Here is an 18,630-nt window from a genome sequence, read left to right as displayed (position 1 = left end):
GAAGGAGATCATGGGGACCTTCAAGTTGACAACCACGGATGAGGCGCCGGGGATTCTCTCACAGAACTTCTGTGGTTTATTATTTCTTGTGCTACTTTTGTTTGCACAAACACAATAAGATTGACCCAACATGCCATCAAATCATTTTGCATGCATGTACGCATATGGCCTGAAAATGAATATCAAAGGATTGTTTGTGTCTATTTGCTGAACATTTGCAGATGTGTGGCACTGTTGAATTCAATAGCTTTTTATGTGTCTGTGTTGATGAAAGAGTTCTTGGTCAAAGGTGTACAGTGTACACAAAAGGACAGAAGGACGAAACAACAGATGTACACACGCACGCAGGCACGCAGGCACGCACGCACGCACGCACACGGGTGACTGCCACATTTCTATTGAGCAGACCAAAACGGAAAGAACAAAGAGAGCAAAACACGTAAAACCCAAAATCTGTCTGCAATTTGGGAATTCAAACTCAATATGAAAGCTCTTCATCCCCTTTTATTTAAACATGATTTTATAAAAATAAAAATAAATAAAAGAAACAAAAAGAGCACACAAACACGACCAATATCAAAGAATAATGCAAAGCTTAAATTTGAACAACTACTCACATCAGAGGACTCAAAATCTCGTAGTCACAGTTTATGGGTACCACTTGTAAATTAAATATTAAACTCTTTAGTCATATATACTGTACAGATATAACTCACATATCATAACAAAACATAATTTGACTTTTTTTTTTTTTTTTAAACAAAACGTACGCTTAAACATTTCTTTACCCCCCCCCCCCCAACAACATATAGTTAAACTTCATTGTTTTTAAATCTTCAGAATGATAAATGTCCATGAAAATTCGGTACCAGAAGAAAGTGCACCGGTCTTGCTGCAAACGGGTGGTCCGTTTTGTGGCTTGAATGCCCTCTTCGGAGTGTCAGTAAGACGACTTTCTCATCAAGCTCATATCTAAACAACTTTTGAAAAGCAAAGCTTTTGTGCATGTGATATTGCAATAGCACCTGACTGATAACACGACATCGGAGCTCTCAGTCCTTCATGAATATTTCCTAGCAGCTAACGCAAGAAAATGACTTTTAACGGTTGTGAAAGGTGCTATAACTAAAACGTTGGGCAAGTTTTGGGGGTGTTTTTTTTCCCCAGATTGTTTCCTTTTGTGTGAATTCTTTGTGATCGTTTTACATGCCAAAGTCGATCCAATAGAAAGTTCTGGATGGATGCACAGATGCAGCCGACTCTGGTCACCTGGGGAGGAGCGCCAGGAGGATGCAGAGCAGTGTTGCAGAAAAAGACGGCGTGAGAGTGTGAGCTCCTCCACACTCCATTGAGTTCTCCTGCAGAAAGAAGTGGGCCAAACGTGATGATGTGGAACAGATATGGGAGATTTTAATACATCCAACATGCTGGCTCAGCTGAGAATACAACACGCAGACGAGTGAATTGGCATGTGAATACCTCAGGGTGGAACGGGTGACAGGGATCCGGGCGCCTCCTGTCCTTTTGCATTTTAAGTCTCTCACACTTCAGAGACTCATTATGTGAAGGGAAAAGTTAAGGTGGATAAAAATGATGATCTGCTGTCCGAAAAGTCACTAAACACTCCCTCTTCTCTATTTAGTTACTTTGGTTTGTCAAGAACAGATCTTGTTTTGAGAAACTGTACATTGTGGACAGTCAGTGTGACGGCCATTAGGTTTTTACAAACTAGCATTGACAAAACTTATTGACAGGCGGAAATTATACAACGGCGTCAAATGGCAACACGTGGGCAAAAATTGCAAAACCTAAGCTGTCAATTCCTAATAGTCTCATGTCTGTCTGAATGATACCCAAAATGAAATAGAAACATTGAAGTAAATAGTCACTTTTGGGATGCATCTAAACCCATTAAAAAGATATGCAAGTAGTCAAACTTTATAAAGCCGATATGGTTGTAAAGATAAACAATGCTTTGGCTCTTTACATTTCTATGGAAAATTTACATTTAACCCTGGATAACCCACGGGTTCAAATTTGGGCCCTATAAATTCTGCTACTCAAATAACAAAGACTTTTTTTTTTTTTTTTACAAATTTAACTTCAAAAGTCCAGAGTGCCACTTCTGACCCCTGCATGGGGCCATCTAGTGGATGAATATTGCACTTACATGAGCCCGAGTGGTGGTGACAAAATGGCTAAAATGCCCTAACCCTAACCACAAATAAAACAAAAAAATTATATTGTTCAATGTAGCTGTGTATTTGATTGATTATTTTCTTAAATTCTAAATAGTTTACTGACAGTTTTTGTTATTCTGATTTTTCGAAATTATACCCCTAAATCCCAAAGGGTCAAATTTCGCCCTAATCCTAAATTAGGGAATAAATTGAAAAAAAAAAAAAACATATATTTTGGTGTTCAGTGAATTTATAGCAGTCATTTAATGTATAATTCATAATTTTCCAAAGAAGAAAAGGGTTCTTGGGTTCTCCAGGGTTAAAGGTCATTATTGTTGAATAAACACACAACTTTTTAAATGATTTGTGTCAAATGGGCAACGTCAGTACAGTTGCATCTCATACATGGGACCCAGACCCCAATGCTTTACAGTTCAGGCCTTTCATTGAATTTTTTTAAGTAAAGGATATACATAATTTCAACAGGATCCATGGTGATTGGCTCGAACATGCTGCAATCACATTTATTGTCCACCACCACCATGAAGAGATTACTGCTGGGGATCTGCTGAATTACAAAGGACCTGCCAATCACAGCCAGAGACAAAATCATCAGAAAATGCATTCATAACACTGGGGAACACAATTTTTGTCGATTAAGGTTTAACAGCTGTTATTTAAACACATTTTTGGGTGTGGAATCCAATAATGATCTCAGTATTTCCTCTATCACATAGTTGTAATGATCTAATAATTATCCTTATTTTCTCAAAAAAATATTATATAAATGTGTAAATAAATACATGTGTAAATAAAACACTAGGATGGAAAAGTTAACAAGCTTTGAAAACTAAATTCCCTCATAGCTGTAAAATGAGTCTAATCCTAATCAGCTCTTCTTACTACAGTCTTACTACAGGTGGAATTTTGCTTATCTGGAAAGTAAGCTGTGAAGAAAAAAACTTGATGTGGTGGAAAAAAAACGGACACAAATTTGTAATCAGCATATCAATTTTATTTTTAATCAGCATTAAAAGCTAAGTCAACAGAAATATTTTTTTCACATTGTTCCCCAGCGTAGTAAATTGTAGAGTCGCCTGGTTGCATTAGAAATCTTCTCCTTTGGCGTAGAAGAGCGGCTCGACTGGACGCGCATGAAAAGTCCTTGCCAGCTGTCAATCAACACATAGCGGCAGGAGCGCACATCATCATCCTCAATCTGTCCTCTTCAACTTTTCTCTTCTACTCAATCCAAGGTGCGCTTCAATGAAGTGTTGCCTAACATAAAACATTCTGGAGGAGACAACGAACTCTTGATCGACGCTTCGTGGCTCCCTTTTTTACTGACTGCTTGGCTTGCCTCAACACAGTTCATGGTAAACTTTATGAAGAAAAGAAGCCAGACAGATGATCACTTCTTTATGTCATCTCTTGACTCCCTCCCTTTTTTCTTCTTCTCTTGCTCGTTGATTTACTGAACTCACAGAGAAAGTTTTAGCAGGGACTATAAGAGTCGCTAATTTAAAGAAACTCTCTTCAAAGATAATGTTCAGTTTTCGAGCAGAAGGAATGCACCACTTCATATGTTGCCTTTCATATCTTATTCGAGGAATTTAATTTTTCATCCATCCATTTTCTTAACCGCTTGTCCTCACAAGGGCCGCGGGGGTTGCTGGAGCCTATCCCAGCTGGCTTCGGGCAGTAGGCGGGGCACACCCTGAACTGGTTGCCAGCCAATCGCAGGGCACACAGAGACGAACAACCATACTCACAATCACACCTATGGTCAATTTGGAGTGTCCAATCAACCCGCCATGCATGTTTTTGGAATGTGGGAGGAAACCGGAGCACCCGGAGAAAACCCACGCAAGCGCGGGGAGAACATGCAAACTCCACCCAGGAAGGCCGAAGCCCGGACTGAATTTAGTTTTTCTAAAGGCAATTTTTTTTTTATATTGCTCTCGTACTTGGTCACGTTAGGTGTGCAGATGTATTGAATGTTGACACCACCGATACTACTATCGGCATTGTTCTCCTTTCCCTCAGTTCCATAGCCTCATCTTCTCTCTCGTCTGTCTTCGGCCCTGAAACGTTGAGTTGGATGCCCTTGCTTCCTTCCAAAACCTCTATACATAAAAAAGTGTCTTGAGGCTACTTTTATTGATTCCGTACATAAATAGAATGGGATTAAATTGAACTAGCATCTTGGAACAAAAATGACCTCATAACTACAGGAATATTCTCCTAATTTAATAGCATGACTATTTCAACCAACCGCAAAGAGCCTTCAGTTCCGGCATTTTACTATACTTTAAAACAGTCATCGCACCATGAGAGAGCAAATCAGCATACGGGCCAAGACTGTCCCGCTCGTAGTGAACCGGGCGTGCTGATGTTGAATCTGCTGCTCTTGGAGGAAAACAGTCGTTGACTGCACGCCCGATGGCCTTGAACATACCGTACCCACGGCAACACCACACACACACACGGGCAGTGTAAATCTTGTAAGAAAAGACATACACAGTCGCACACACTTAGAAGGACGCGATCAAAATAGCACCGGCCGGAATTCAAGGTTAAGGCTATGATAATTATTAGGTCTGCATGCTTTGCTATGGACCAAACAAAATGTCATGCACCTTATTTGCTCACTTTTGGCTCAATGAGTGTGCGGGTTCATATTTTCCAATTCAAATTTTCCATAAATGAATGTGTGGTTTTTCATCTGTCATCATATCCGAGAAATATGATCATTATTACCGCATGTGGTTCAACGCATTAATTCAGCGAGGTTTTTCTGGGTGCGATTCTTTGGGCAGTTCAAACACTTCAACATTACCATAAAATAATAACAAAGTCATTTTTTTGTACGCACCAGCAAAATGTGTTCGTGGAAATGAAATCCACTTTGATGCAGAGCAAAATGTTGCGGCAAGCTACAGAACCGGGATTGTTTTTCAGCCCAGTGACACAAGAGAACAATTTGTTTATTTGAATGGTGTTTCATCAAACAAATCTGGAATTCACTTTGGGGTACCCCAGGGGTCGATCTTGAGCCCTTTATTGTTTTTAATTTACATTTATGACTTTCCAATGTCTTGCAACAATCTTCTTCTTTTATTATTTGCTGATGTTACCAGTTTCCTAGTTGCTGGTGATGACATTAAATCTCTTATTGAATGTGTTAATAGTGAATTATCAAATGGCTTTAATTATTTTACACATGATATTTTTGCAGTAAGAATAAATCTCACTTATTAATAATTAAAGGAGTTCTCAAGTAGCTCGTCTCAAGTTTTTTGGGTGTTGCTTTGGATGACTGCCTCATCTAAAATAAACATACCTTAAAAAACTGTTAACCACAAGATCAATGAAAATCCATCCGTCTACTCATGTAAACTTGTATAATATATATTTTTTAATCTTCATTCATGAATTACTACTGTCAACCCAGAAAATATTTTTAAGAGCCATTTCTCTGTCTGGCACACATGAATCTTCTGCACCTATTTATTTATTTATTTATTAATTAGCAAATATTCAATATTAGCAAATACCAATTCATAAGATCGATTACTTCCATTCTGCATGTTTATGCATAAGTAAGCAAGATCTAACTGACACTTTTCAAAGATTCTTTGCCTTTTTATTTTACTTTTGTATCCAACTAATCATGGTGGCAATTTTCATTTACCCAGTTTAAGATTATATTTAGTGGCCCTACACTTTAAAAAAAAATCTGTAAGCTACTTACAGTTGCAATTCTTGTATGAAAAGTGTTTTATAAATACAGTTTTTATTGATTGATGATTGGATATATCTTTGTGATCCATTATCCTTCTATACAACCTTTAAAAAGTCATATTATTTATCATCTCTTTCTCCTTCGCATTCATGATGATGAAATCTTAACTCTGCATTTATGAACTTGTGATGACGTCTGTTTTTGTCTAATATCTACATTTTATATGTTGTTTTTCACTTAATTGTGCTGAATCAACAAACACACAAGACAAGACAAGACTGTCCATTTCAACTTGCATATGAGAACGCAATGTTACAAGATACTTCATTAGGTACGCCAGTTATAACAGAGTTGTAAACAATCAAAGTAGATTTAAGATTGCTTAAAAAAAAAGCAGAGCTCCGTGATAATGACAATTAAAACTGAGTTTAGTTCAGTTGTTTTAATGAATGCATCCCTGCGGTGAGATTGCGTAAAGAGATGCATGAGGACTGCACACACACATATTTCCCTGACAGTTCCACAGCTGGGAGCAATGAAGGCCCCATTGGAGGGTTCCGGAGAACACCCCACAATTGCCTGACAGAAAAGTGCAAATTGTTAATGGGGACCACACTCATTTTCCCATTTTTAAAAGGAAGCCCTTTTTTTTTCCCACCTCTCAAAATGCCTCGCATATCAAACTGCAAGCAGGTGTTACCAGACAAATGACTTATTTGGATCCTATATTTAAAGATGCAGGAGCTTGTTTTAATGAGCTCTCGGAGGCTTCCTGATTTTCCATTTTAGAATATCACCAAAGAAAAAAATGTAAGTATACTGAAATGATAATCTCATCTCAATTGATCACAAATTCGTTTGTACATATGTGTGTGTTTGTGCGTGGCACATACTTGATGCATCCGTCACAGTCGATGTTCCCCGTGTTTTCTTTGATGGTTCTCTCCGAGACAAAGGCCGGGTACTCGGTGTCGCATGGTACCTGCATGGCCCGGCCCATCCTCTGAGCTGAGCAAGAGGGGAAGAAAAGAGGAGAGGAAAATGATGGGGACGTGAGGAATGGAGAAAGAAGTGCAGGAGTTTGTGAAGAGTTCCTGGAACCTGAACTGCCAAAATAGTTGTGCAAATAGAATGCAAGCAAACAGTTAGACACACCACATCCTAGTAAATATACACGCTTGAGAGAAAACAGCTTTTGTGTAGCAGACCTGTTAAGGACGTGAGCCTGAAGTTGAACTCTCCTGCCACCCAGAGGTGTGAACATGAACTACAGTGTAAAAAAAAAAAAATCTTCAAACGTTCTATTCTACCCGGGTCACTGTTTCAAGGCAGCCTTATCAAAGCGGGAGCTAATCCTACTTTGGATGTCAGAAATAAACATTTGAACATAAGTGGCATCCTTTCATAAGCTCTCCACACATTTTCCCAAGCAAGTCTTCAAGGGAAGTTGGATTACGTCTGTAATTTGAACGGGGTCGTTTAATTACTGCAGCAGTCAATGTGTGCCAGCATGCATGTATTAAAACATGGAGGATTAGTTCAACTCGGTAGGTGTTGCAGACTGGTTCACATTGTAAAGAACTGGAGCGTGTGCTGCTAAGACCTGAGAGCAGCCAGCTGTGAAATTGTCGCATCTGTTTGCTAAGAAGCGGTTCTCAGCTTCCCTTTTATTCACGATAAGCGCATGTGAAAAAAAAGCATTGACTTTCTCCTTTCTCATCCAAACACAAAATATTAGCGTTCGTCGTAACTAAGCTTTAATCCCACACAGGCATTCTTTGCCACAAAGTATCAGGCATCAGAATGTTTCAAATGTTGAAATAATCAGAGCGAATGTGTGCACATGGGAAGAAAATTGAAACCAACAAAGAAAATAAAAAGCTTTCGTTAACTACGCGCCATAGTGGAGATTGCTCACCGCAAGTTCTAACATAATGCACAGTTCTGTACATCACATATATACAGTATGTGATTCTTTCTGGAAATATGAATAAAAAAAACAAATGTGTGTGCTGACAGACACACACCAGGGCTCATTCCGCTTGCGGCAGTCTCATGCTTTTGTCGCTTTTATTTTTGCTGGTTGGAATCATGCCTCTTCTGTTCTGTTTTTCCGTGGTCAAGATGACGTATGAAGTCAAATACAGTACTGGTCTTCTTTTGACTCTGACTTTTGTTCCAACAGTTTATAGATCACTTTACGTTTTGGTCTGTGGATAGTAGGCCTTTCCAGATGGAAAAATGCTTGTTATTGATGCTTAATTGCAAAGAACAATGTTCATTTTTTAAAAAAAAAAATCCTTATAAAGCAGAGAACCTGATTTTTTTTTCACGTAAGGCAAAAGCATAAGTACAGCTGGTTGATTTACAGGATAAAATGTCATATACATTTTAGGGAAATAAGGCAATATTGTAATTGTTAATTTATAAAGAGCAGGGGGTATTAATGCTGGTTAAAATATGTTTCATAAAACCATTCTGCTATGATCAACATAAAATGATTTTTTTTTGCTGTGGTGCAAATTTAACGGAAGACTGTTGAAACTTTAAGACTTAAAAAAAAAAAAAACCGAAATTAATATTAAAAAATCATCGAATGTGGATGATATCATGTTTTCAACTAATAGTGTGAGCTGAAAGCATTCACACTTCTGTTATTCCCATTATTTATTCTGCTTAGTTTTCATCTCTATTTTTGATGTCATTCAACTCCTACATAAAACATCTAATTTACAACGTTCCTATTTCAACATGCTCCAAAAATTCATGCCAAACGTTCATTCCACTTATGTAACGTTTTTTTGCACAATTTAATATTTAAAATAAATAAATCTCCTATTCATTTTCAATGCAACAGAGGTTCAACTTTCTAAGTCAGCATTTCACTCCCATTCCACTCATTATCATCCACAAGTGTGTGATACTGCTTCGGTTGCACAGTTGGTAAAGTGCATTGTCTAGCTACCAAGAGGTTGTGGGTTTGAATCCCAATTCTGACAATACATTGCAAATGTGTCCATTTGACAAGACACTAAATGATATACATACATAAATACTAAATATCATATGAAATGCCTTGCTTAATCACATAAATGTGGATTGGATGGAAAACCAGGGTTTGAATCCTAGATTTTAGTTCAATTTCATATTATAATCATTGTCCAATTATTAAACACCCATTATATTTAATGTCACTTCACATTTTTAAGTTGTTTTCCCCCCCAATATTATTCCATAATCTCAACAACAAAATTCACCCTTTCACAAGCTGGCATTCAGCAAATTCTACGACATCTTTCAGTATTATACTGCATTATTCAATACAATTACATAAAAAGTCGTAGTTTCTTATGAGAGAACAATAGCCCAGCGGTTAAAGCAAAAGAGCAGGGTGTGTGAAGACTAAGGTTCGAATCCAGGCTGGAGCAGATGTTAGTCCAAGTTCAATTTCATGTAATAATCATTGTCCATTATATTCAATGTAATTTCACATTATTACTATTATAACAAATTCCACATGCATTCAAATATTAGCCTTCTGCTTTCAGCACTCACACACAATTTCTCTAGCATGTCTAGTTTTTTTTTTATTTTTTTTAAACAATACTGTTAATGAGAATCAGTCACAGGTTCTTTTTCGCCACTATAAATGACAGGAATAAATAAAGAGAAAATAACATCTCACGTGTGTGTGTGTGTGTGTGTGTGTGTGTGTGTGTGTGTGTGTGTGTGTGTGTGTGTGTGTGTGTGTGTGTGCTTACCTTTTGCAGTGAGGTCAGACTGCCACCAGCTGTACAGGTTGAACTCGACCAAAAATCTATTACATGAAAAGGAACATAGGCCGTAACTACATGTGGAATTTAATTCTACTCTAGCAGAATGAACCACAGTCTTCAGTCCAAATTGCTATACTGTATATTGTCGATGTCTTGTGAAAAACACTTATGTCCATTTTAAAAAAAAAAAAAAAAAAACGTTTTTGGGATGTCTGGATTCAGTTTTATCCCATGTAAAATGTAAAAAATGACAAAAATGAACGTAAGTGTTTTTCACAGGACAGCGACGATATGCAACATTTTTGCAAGTATTTATCATCTAGAATAAAGTTTAAACTACAAGTGGGGTGTGGTGGGGGTACATCTGGGCTACATTCTTAAATTGAACAGAGAGTCACCAAAATAAAAGAGGATGAAAACATACAGACAATATTCACACTATTGCCTCGATGCACCGAAGTGACAACAGAACAGACCACCCAGGAACATCCTGCCGCCACAGAGTGGCATCATAGGCATGCTATTGGCGATACAGGAAACAGCAGGTAGCAATGACTGGTGACCACAGCAACATGCTTGAGTGGAAGCTCACAAACAAGCCCACAGATGGCACACAAACAAAAACACACACGATTTAACCAAAAACAATTTTAAGAGCATTTCTATCACAAGCAGACACCACACTCCCACATCACAAGTCTTACATGACAAGCTCTGTAAGGAGCCACTTGACAGCTGAGAGGAAAGCAAAGTAAGGCTGAAGGAGAAAAAAGAACAAATACCATATATTCCAGGAGTGACGCACTTTTCAAATCTTGATGTTGCTTACAGTAATTTCTGGACTACAAGGCGCACCTGACTATAAGCCGCGCTAGCTAAATTCGGGGAATCCTTAAGTTTGCTACACATATAAGGCGCACCTGACTGTAAGCCACCGGTGTTTTAATGCTACTGCACTGTTCCCGCTACTTTCTTTTCCATAATGAGGACACCTCCTTGTGATCTGATGGATAAGCCGCACCTTTGTATTAGCCGCAGGGTCAAACGCAAGTGAAAAAAGTAGCGGCTTGTAATCCAGAAATAGATTTTAAAAAATAAATAAATAAAAGGACGAGTATAAAACTTACATCCAACAGTGTGTGTCCACTGTCACTGCTCTCTGAATACACCCAACACAGAGCCTGGTAGTCATAAAGAGTCACCCTGCGCAGACACAAGAAACCTCTCAATTAAACGCTTCATAATGTGAAGACAATGAAGTCAAAATAAAGTCATTTCTCAAAGATTCCGATTGACACATTTTTGTGCTTTTTGAGCTGACATTAGAGACGTTTCTTCTGAAAAAACAAAAACTGTGAACTATTCTAAAATGCAGAAGTAAAAATGAGGGGTGTTCGACACCACTTTGTTTCAGGCCGATACCAGTATGAGTACTCAACTCTTGAGTATTCACAGATACCAAGCACTGATACAACTAGTTCTTTGGATATCTAGAATATCAGAAAGAAAGAAAGAAAGAAAGAAAGATAGATTAACTTTATCTTGGGTTTAATCAGAAATACACTTTAAATGAAAGTAGTTAAAAGGGTGTGTACACTTGTGCAACCACATTAAATTAGATTTTCACTTTCCCACTAAAATTTTAGTTTTTTAAAAATTGAATTGCACATGTTATCAGTCACTTTAGACGATTTGTTCTAAAAAAAATAAAATTTAAAAAAGTCTGGCGTTTGAAAAGGGGTGTATAGACTTTTTTTTTTTTTTTTTAATCCATTGTACATGTAATCTAGAACTCTCTCACAGCATTCTAAACACAAATATGTCATGTTGTGGTTAGAAGTACATCACATCTATGCAACTGCTGATATTTGCCAATGTTTGTGCTTTTAGTTTGGAAAAAGTGCAACTTAAAACGGGTTTTGAAAAGAGCCATTTGAGAGCAAGCAGGCTTATGCTGCTTTCGACATGGTATGCAAATCATATGGAAAAAGTGAGGAACCACATAGCTAGTTGTACTTGCTGGCATGATGTGAGAAGGATAAAACCTTCTGAAGCTGGCTGCCCGTCTTGCTCATACCCTGCACATCACATGACGTACAGTATCTCATATGTACAAACATTTTTGCAGTTAAACACTTTTCATCTTCGGGTATATTTGACGGGACCGTTTCGTTTATCTGAGGGGACCAGGTTAATCCGCAGCTTGGGGTCAGATGAAAACCTCAGTCACAGGACCGATGACACAGCTGCTACGCACCACCAGGAACCAATTAGCACTAAGCCAGGTCCCATTATGTTGTAAGCAGCAAACCTGTGCTCGTGTCCAAATGTGATACATGTGAGTAATGCATCATACATGCTATTTGGCATGCAAACTTGTTTCCTCATTCTCAAAGGCAAATTCTCATCAATTTGCCTTTCTAATGCTCGCATTAGGAAACGATCGTCATGTTTAATCGCCAAAGTGGGCTGAATGCAAAATCCTGACAAATAAGTGGGCATTTTGCATTGAGCTCAAAATTGAAGATTCATCCAAATTAAAAGTGTTCACATCAGCACGTTGATTCTGCACAGATGGTGACAGTTGTGGAGGGTTAACACAGCACTGCTTTCATTGGTGTTAAGATCTACAAGCAATATTATTCACGCATCACGTCATGCTCAATTTCAAACTTAATCCTCATCATCCAACCCTGAAGATTCTCTGAAAGCTCTCATGGGTCTCTTTGACAACTTGTACTCTCAGCACATGAGATTCATGTTGATGATAATCGAAATGATCCTGATTTTGTTGCAAAAGGATGAACAAAAGATGGAAATGAACATATAAATAATTTTTGGGATCTTTGATTCCCTAAAGAGACCACTGAGGTCTAATCAATTAACTGATTCACTCCCAGCCATTTTCACCTAAGCAACCCCCTTCGCTCCCAGCAGTTTAACTGGATTTTGACTGATTTTGCAAGAACCACAGAATATTCTGTTCTATTTCTATAAAAACAGGGAACCTACCAAAATAAACGTATATTTATCTTTTAATTTTGTAGCAACTAGCATCAGAATATACAGTAGTTATATATTTACAAACCTGTTGAAAATACTGGGGAAAAGAAGCTTGTTGTAACATGGCCCTGGCTGATCTCTTATACTCTGCTGCCACATGTTGGCCATTTTTTCTAGTAACTACCATTGCTTTAAGCTGCATCAAAGCCTAGTGTATGCTCTGGCATAAAAAAAAATAAAAAAAATAAAATACGTATAAATAAGTTTTTGGGGCCATCGCAATACTTAAAATAGAACATGTTTATACGTTTTTGGGGGCAAATGAGTTAATATTGTCATATTAGGAACATAATGTATGTGGGAGATTTTTTTCCAAAATCATAGAACCACACTACAACAGCAGCTCTACAAGTTTTGTATCCCCGAAGGTGCGCAAATTCTGCGTGTGTCTGTGATTTCTAGTTTCTCCGGCATTTCAGCAAAAGATTTTTGCGGTAATCCCGAAACGAAGAACGCTTCACCAAGGATCGGAGTTCGGCACTTAATAGCTCAGCATGATTGGCCAAGTTAAGAGCTGTCAGCGCCATTGGAGACATGCTCTCATTCTGTGGCCCGTCTGTGTGCCACGATATTATGCGTGGAATTTCTAACACACCCACACAAAATGAGACTTACCTCTTGAAAGAGCCCATCTGCAGGAGCTTACTCATTACGGCCCCTTCGGCTTCTCCAAAAAAATTCCCCGTCTGAACAGAAAGACAGTCAAAAGTCAAGTTCTTTATAAGCGTACGTCACCAATTCTCAAGGCATGTCCTTTGGGAACACGTCTAGAAAAACAAAATGAACCCCACATGAGCGAGCGCTCTGACAATGGTGGGAAAAAAGAACTTAATTTTTATCGGAACCAACTTCGACTGGTTGGGTTAAAATAGAGAGGCAGGGGAGACAGAGAGAGAGTAATCACACTAAATTGTGACATGATCTTATTGGCAATGTTGATACGGCAGAAGAATTCTTGTACGCACATACACATACTCACCCACATACAAAAAAAAAATAAAATAAAAATAAAAAAGAGAGAGCAATGATGATGACATGTCAAATCGGTAAAATTACCGAATGAACAATACTGAGCTCTCCAGAAAAAAAAAAAAGAAGAATTCTTGTAAACAAAATCCTGTTAATCATGCCAGTGGGGGGGAAAAAACACACTAATACAACCTCCCTTATGTTACAGTTAAGTTTTTGTATTGTACTGTATTTAGTTGCTACAAAGGCTACAATCAACTACGTTGATTTACTTCAATCAATCAATCAGCAATTATCTAGCAAGCAAAAAAAGTGACTAAGAATCACTTTCTCATATACTGAACAGTACCCGTCCATTACAGTCGTCATTATTATCTAAACCACTTGGGGGCAGTATATACAGGTCTAAAGTAAAATGTACTGTATGTAGGATATTATGTATTACGTAGTATGTAGAATTGTTATGTATATTGTTTACATTTTATGATTGCTCACCAAATAACAGATTGCTTTTCTTTAATTAAGATGGTGATCTAATGTAAGATCCACATTAGTAAAATTTCATGTTGCAAAAAAAGAACATTCACATTTGTCCTAGTTTACTATGAAAGTTTGTCTAATCTATTATAAATACTGGACTCTAAAGTGCAATACTCCCTTTTTACTTATTTTCATATTTAACTGTTTATAGTTCCATTTCTGGATTTCAGATCAAGTGTGGCACATGATTCAATAATAATGCGTGTCGAACCAGACTGTAGTCCTCTGCGACCAGGATGAAGCCGTTGTTGTCAATGAGGTAGCAGTTAATGTTCTGTTGAAAAAAACAAACAAAACAAAAAAACACACACACATCACACTCAAGTTCAGGTTGATGTGTAAGAAAGTGACAAGTGAGGAAGGAACGAACCTCATCGTCACAACTTATGGAGCATTTCCCGTCCAGTGCAGCACACTAAGAGAGAGTCAATAAAAGCAGTGAAATATGAGCAAAGGCTACGAACACAAAGCCCCTTGCTAGCTGCTAACCTTTATTATCTTGTCAACTCGTGCTTTAAAATGAATACGTTCAATGAAGCGATTCATGACCCTTTGAAAATAAGTCTTGAAAGTGAAATGAAAAACTCACGAATGGCAAAACTTCGAAAGCAATTTAGTATTTTCTCCTGAAATACTTTTTGTATCAAACTGCACGTCACACACTAAAGCTTGCAATGACGTATTGAAGCTTTATGTTGTATGTTGATGTCGACTGTATTTGTCATTGCGTACCTGTCTGCTGGCTGTCCAGAATTTCCTCTGAAAGAAGTCAAGTTTCATTTGGATGCCGACGGCTGGAAAACACAAAACACTGCTAAATCAGTCCTGACATAAAAAAAAAAAACATTGTTTAGAATTAAAATGAATAATAAGTTAGAAGATGAATTATAGTCACTTAATTGAATGAACTTCAAATCCACACCATCAATTTGAAATATTCCGACTCCTTGCTGACTTGAATGCAACCAAACCAAATTGTATCATTCATTTTAATATCTAGCCCGTCTTTTATCAGAGACGCACACCAGGTATAAATCGGTATAAACTGGTTTGATGTTGTTGATGATTTGTTGGTTCTTAAATTCAATGTTGTACATTTGACTAAACATGACAAACACTGCACTTAAACTGGTGGATGGAATTTTCAAAAGTTTGAAATAAAAGTCCGTGTTTGCACAAAACGTTCACAGGCTTCTGCTAAAAAAAGCACAAATAAATTGTCAGGAAAAGACTACTAAAACATCTTAACTTTAAATCAGGGGTAAATCAGACCCCATTTAAATGGTATCCATTTATACATATACGAGTTATTTATTTTTGACTTTACTCTCTAAACCATTTTTTTTTCATTGAGTTCTGCAGTCACATTATTAATGCAAAACGTTTTTAATCATTTTTCACAATTTTTATGTCTGTTTTTTTAATTTCTGCAATTACATCATATACAGCTGGTGCTTTAATATTTTACTGGAGAATATCCATCCATTCTCTACTCTCATTACGGTCACAGGTGAGCCGCAGCCCATCACAACTGATTTTGGGTGAGAGGTGTGGCAGACTCCTGACTGGTCGCCAGTCAACCACAAGTCTTACTTTCATTATAAAAAATAAAAAAAAAAACACGGTAGTGAATTCTCGGCTGCTAAAACACTTACGAAGGAATTGTATTTTTGTTTTTGTGTATGTCGGTACAATTATTAAGGGCAGTGGTGTGCTGCTGTGGCCTGTTTTAGCCGTCGCGCAGAGGAACAGGTGCAGATTATCTCATCATAAGCTTTGCCAGATCCCTTCAGCAGCCCACCATTTCTACACCCACTTGTAAAAACCCATGAGGAAAAGCTAATTTAAGACGCGGGGCAATGGAAAGAGCGCCTAAGCTAGCTCATGACGCCAAAACAGATACGATATGATTTTTAGACCCGGAAAAAACAAGACGCCAGAAATAGTGACGGTAAGGGATAAAAATGAAGAGGGTGGGAAAAATTCAGTTCTCCATGCAGAATGAATGGAAATCTGTCACAGTGCATTACAGGTAAAAAGAAACAGTCACGTCGTCTTCTTGCTAGAACCTCAGTGCAAAAACACAAAGGGCCTAAATCTGTCATGCTTAAGTTTCTGCACTATAGGGACGAATTAAATTTCCCTCGGTATGATTTACGCATGTGGGGGTGTCCAGCATTATGCTCTGAGCTGGGTTTATGAATCCAAAGATGAAGAGTCATAAAATCCACTCCAAATCCACCCATCGCCAACATCCCATCAGCGCAATCCCCGGCAGGACGCGATGACAACCGGCTTAATGCCGACAGTTAATTGGAATTCGACTAAAGACCGTAAAACCCAAAGACATTTGAGTGAGCGTCTGACTTAATGCAGTATATACAGTACATATAGCCAAGGCAAATGTGTGTGAATTGTGTATTTTATTTGATTTGACACAAGCCCAGATGACACAATCAAAAATAGTTATTACTGTGAAGCAGTTGAGATGACATTTGGGCAGTGTAAGCAGGCTGCAGGGTGCTGCTGACTGCTCATTTCATATTTGAGGCCATGGATATTATTTCACCTCCATGATTTTCATGGCGGTTTTCACAATGTAAGAAAGTCTTTATTTTTTTTATTTGTATAGCTGTACCTGTACACAGAGGTTACCATTAGTGCTGTCACTATCGAATATTTTCAGAATCGATTAATCAACTAATCCATTTTAATTTTGCATTAACGGGCATTAAATAAATCCCTAATTACTGTTTATTAACCAGTCATCGGTGGTTAATTTTTACTTTGCATTTGTATATAACAGGGATGTGATTTGACCAAAGTGAAATTATCTGAAAATTTAGCCGGGGGTCTGGGGGCCGCTGGCACCCAGCTAGGTCCAGGGCAGTGCCCAGTGGGGGGGGGGGGAAGCATGAACAAATAATTATATCATGACCAAATGAAAAGTAACTCATATTAGAGCATACCACAAATGTCTTTGTTATAGCAGAAGATGTTATCTGTCGGAGTCATGTGCATACACAATGAACTACTAAAAAAAAAAAAAATAAAAAATAAAAAAATAAATAAAAATAAAAAATCTATTTTTTTTGGGGGGGGGATAAAAAAAGCGGAATTCCGCGAATTAGCGGAAAAATCACATCCCTGATATAGTGATTAACTCATTCACTGCCATCGACGGCTATAGACGTCAAAAATTCATTTGAACTACTTCTATTAGTTTAACATTTTTCCCACTTTTCCAAGATTTGTTTTATTGTATTAGAACAGATATAAAATTTGCGATTAATCGTGAGTTAACTAGTGCAGCCATGCGATTAAAAATTGTAATCGCCCGACGCCCCTAATTTTTAATAATCTTTTCTTATAAAAAGAAAAGAAAAGATTATTAAAAAATAATAATAATAAAGAAAAGATTATTAAAAATCAGGGGCATCGGGTGATTAAAATTTGTAATCGTAATTAATCGCATGACTTCACTAGTTAACTCACGATTAAACACAAATTTTATATCTGTTCTAAATGTACTACAAAAAAATTCTAGGCTTTCATACTCTTGTTAACAAAAATGGGGAAAAAAATTAAACTAATACAAATAGTTCAAATTGATTTTTGACGTCTATTGCTGTCAATGGCAGTGAATGAGTTAAAAAAAAAGGGGGGGGGCGGGCGCCCTTGATGTTGTGTTACCGGTTTGGTCATTGCTTTCAAAGTAAAAACAGATGTTTGTAAATGTTTTATTTTGCTCAAACACAGAAGATAATCTTTCATGAATAACTACAGAAATCAGTGAACAATTACTGATGATATGCTGAAATCGGAGGATTTGAATTTTTTTAAATGGCTGCAAACGATTACTCAATTATTAAAATAGTTGTCGATTTAATTTGATGATCGATTAATTTTGACAGCTGTAGTAGAAAGCTTTGACGACATATTTTATTAAACTTGTCTGAAGAGTTAGGACCTTTCTGTTGATCCGATACGATCTCAGCAGTGTATTGTTATTGTTAATTTGATCAGCCATTTTTAAATGTACAGTTGTGTCTTCAATTTCAATTGCACGTGTTAGTTTTGATCACATTTATTCAACCTCATCTCATTTTTATTTAGTTACTTTTTAGTTGGCTATGGGCGGAGCATTTTAGTCTTCATTTTAGTCAAAGAAAACACGTACGCACACACACAAAGTGTCAACATTTTGGTGCAGTTTTGGTCAGGACAATCATTTTGTCCTTTTATATTTTTTAATTATGCGTGCTGAATCATTTTATTTTATCGAGATGAATTGTTGACTTAGCAGTATAGCAGTTAGCACACATTCAACTTCACACAATTACTGTATAATAGTGGC

General features: G+C 37.4%; 1 protein-coding gene across 3 annotated transcripts in view; it reads right to left on the bottom strand.

Annotated features, from left to right (window-relative positions):
* Positions 1-484: 484 nt before the first annotated feature.
* Positions 485-18,630, bottom strand: part of LOC144053507 (voltage-dependent calcium channel subunit alpha-2/delta-3-like) — a 133,689-nt gene continuing 115,543 nt past the window's right edge. For 2 of the 3 annotated variants that reach the window (XM_077568018.1, XM_077568025.1), the window contains 11 exons: positions 15,006-15,067; positions 14,644-14,688; positions 14,485-14,547; positions 13,380-13,450; positions 10,829-10,904; positions 10,406-10,458; positions 9,687-9,742; positions 6,819-6,933; positions 2,652-2,764; positions 1,480-1,562; positions 485-1,358 (listed from right to left, as the gene is read on the bottom strand). In XM_077568018.1, the coding sequence (XP_077424144.1) occupies positions 1,266-1,358; positions 1,480-1,562; positions 2,652-2,764; positions 6,819-6,933; positions 9,687-9,742; positions 10,406-10,458; positions 10,829-10,904; positions 13,380-13,450; positions 14,485-14,547; positions 14,644-14,688; positions 15,006-15,067 (830 nt within the window). In that variant the 3' untranslated portion in view covers positions 485-1,265. Of the gene's footprint in view, positions 1,359-1,479; positions 1,563-2,651; positions 2,765-6,818; positions 6,934-9,686; positions 9,743-10,405; positions 10,459-10,828; positions 10,905-13,379; positions 13,451-14,484; positions 14,548-14,643; positions 14,689-15,005; positions 15,068-18,630 lie in introns of those variants that run through there. The other variant, XR_013294465.1, reaches the window with a different exon arrangement.

This window comes from Vanacampus margaritifer, chromosome 1, assembly GCF_051991255.1.
Source record: "Vanacampus margaritifer isolate UIUO_Vmar chromosome 1, RoL_Vmar_1.0, whole genome shotgun sequence".
Classification (NCBI taxonomy): Eukaryota; Metazoa; Chordata; class Actinopteri; order Syngnathiformes; family Syngnathidae; genus Vanacampus; species Vanacampus margaritifer.
Note: the sequence above shows the minus strand (reverse complement) of the source record. Positions and strands in the feature narration are given on the sequence as shown.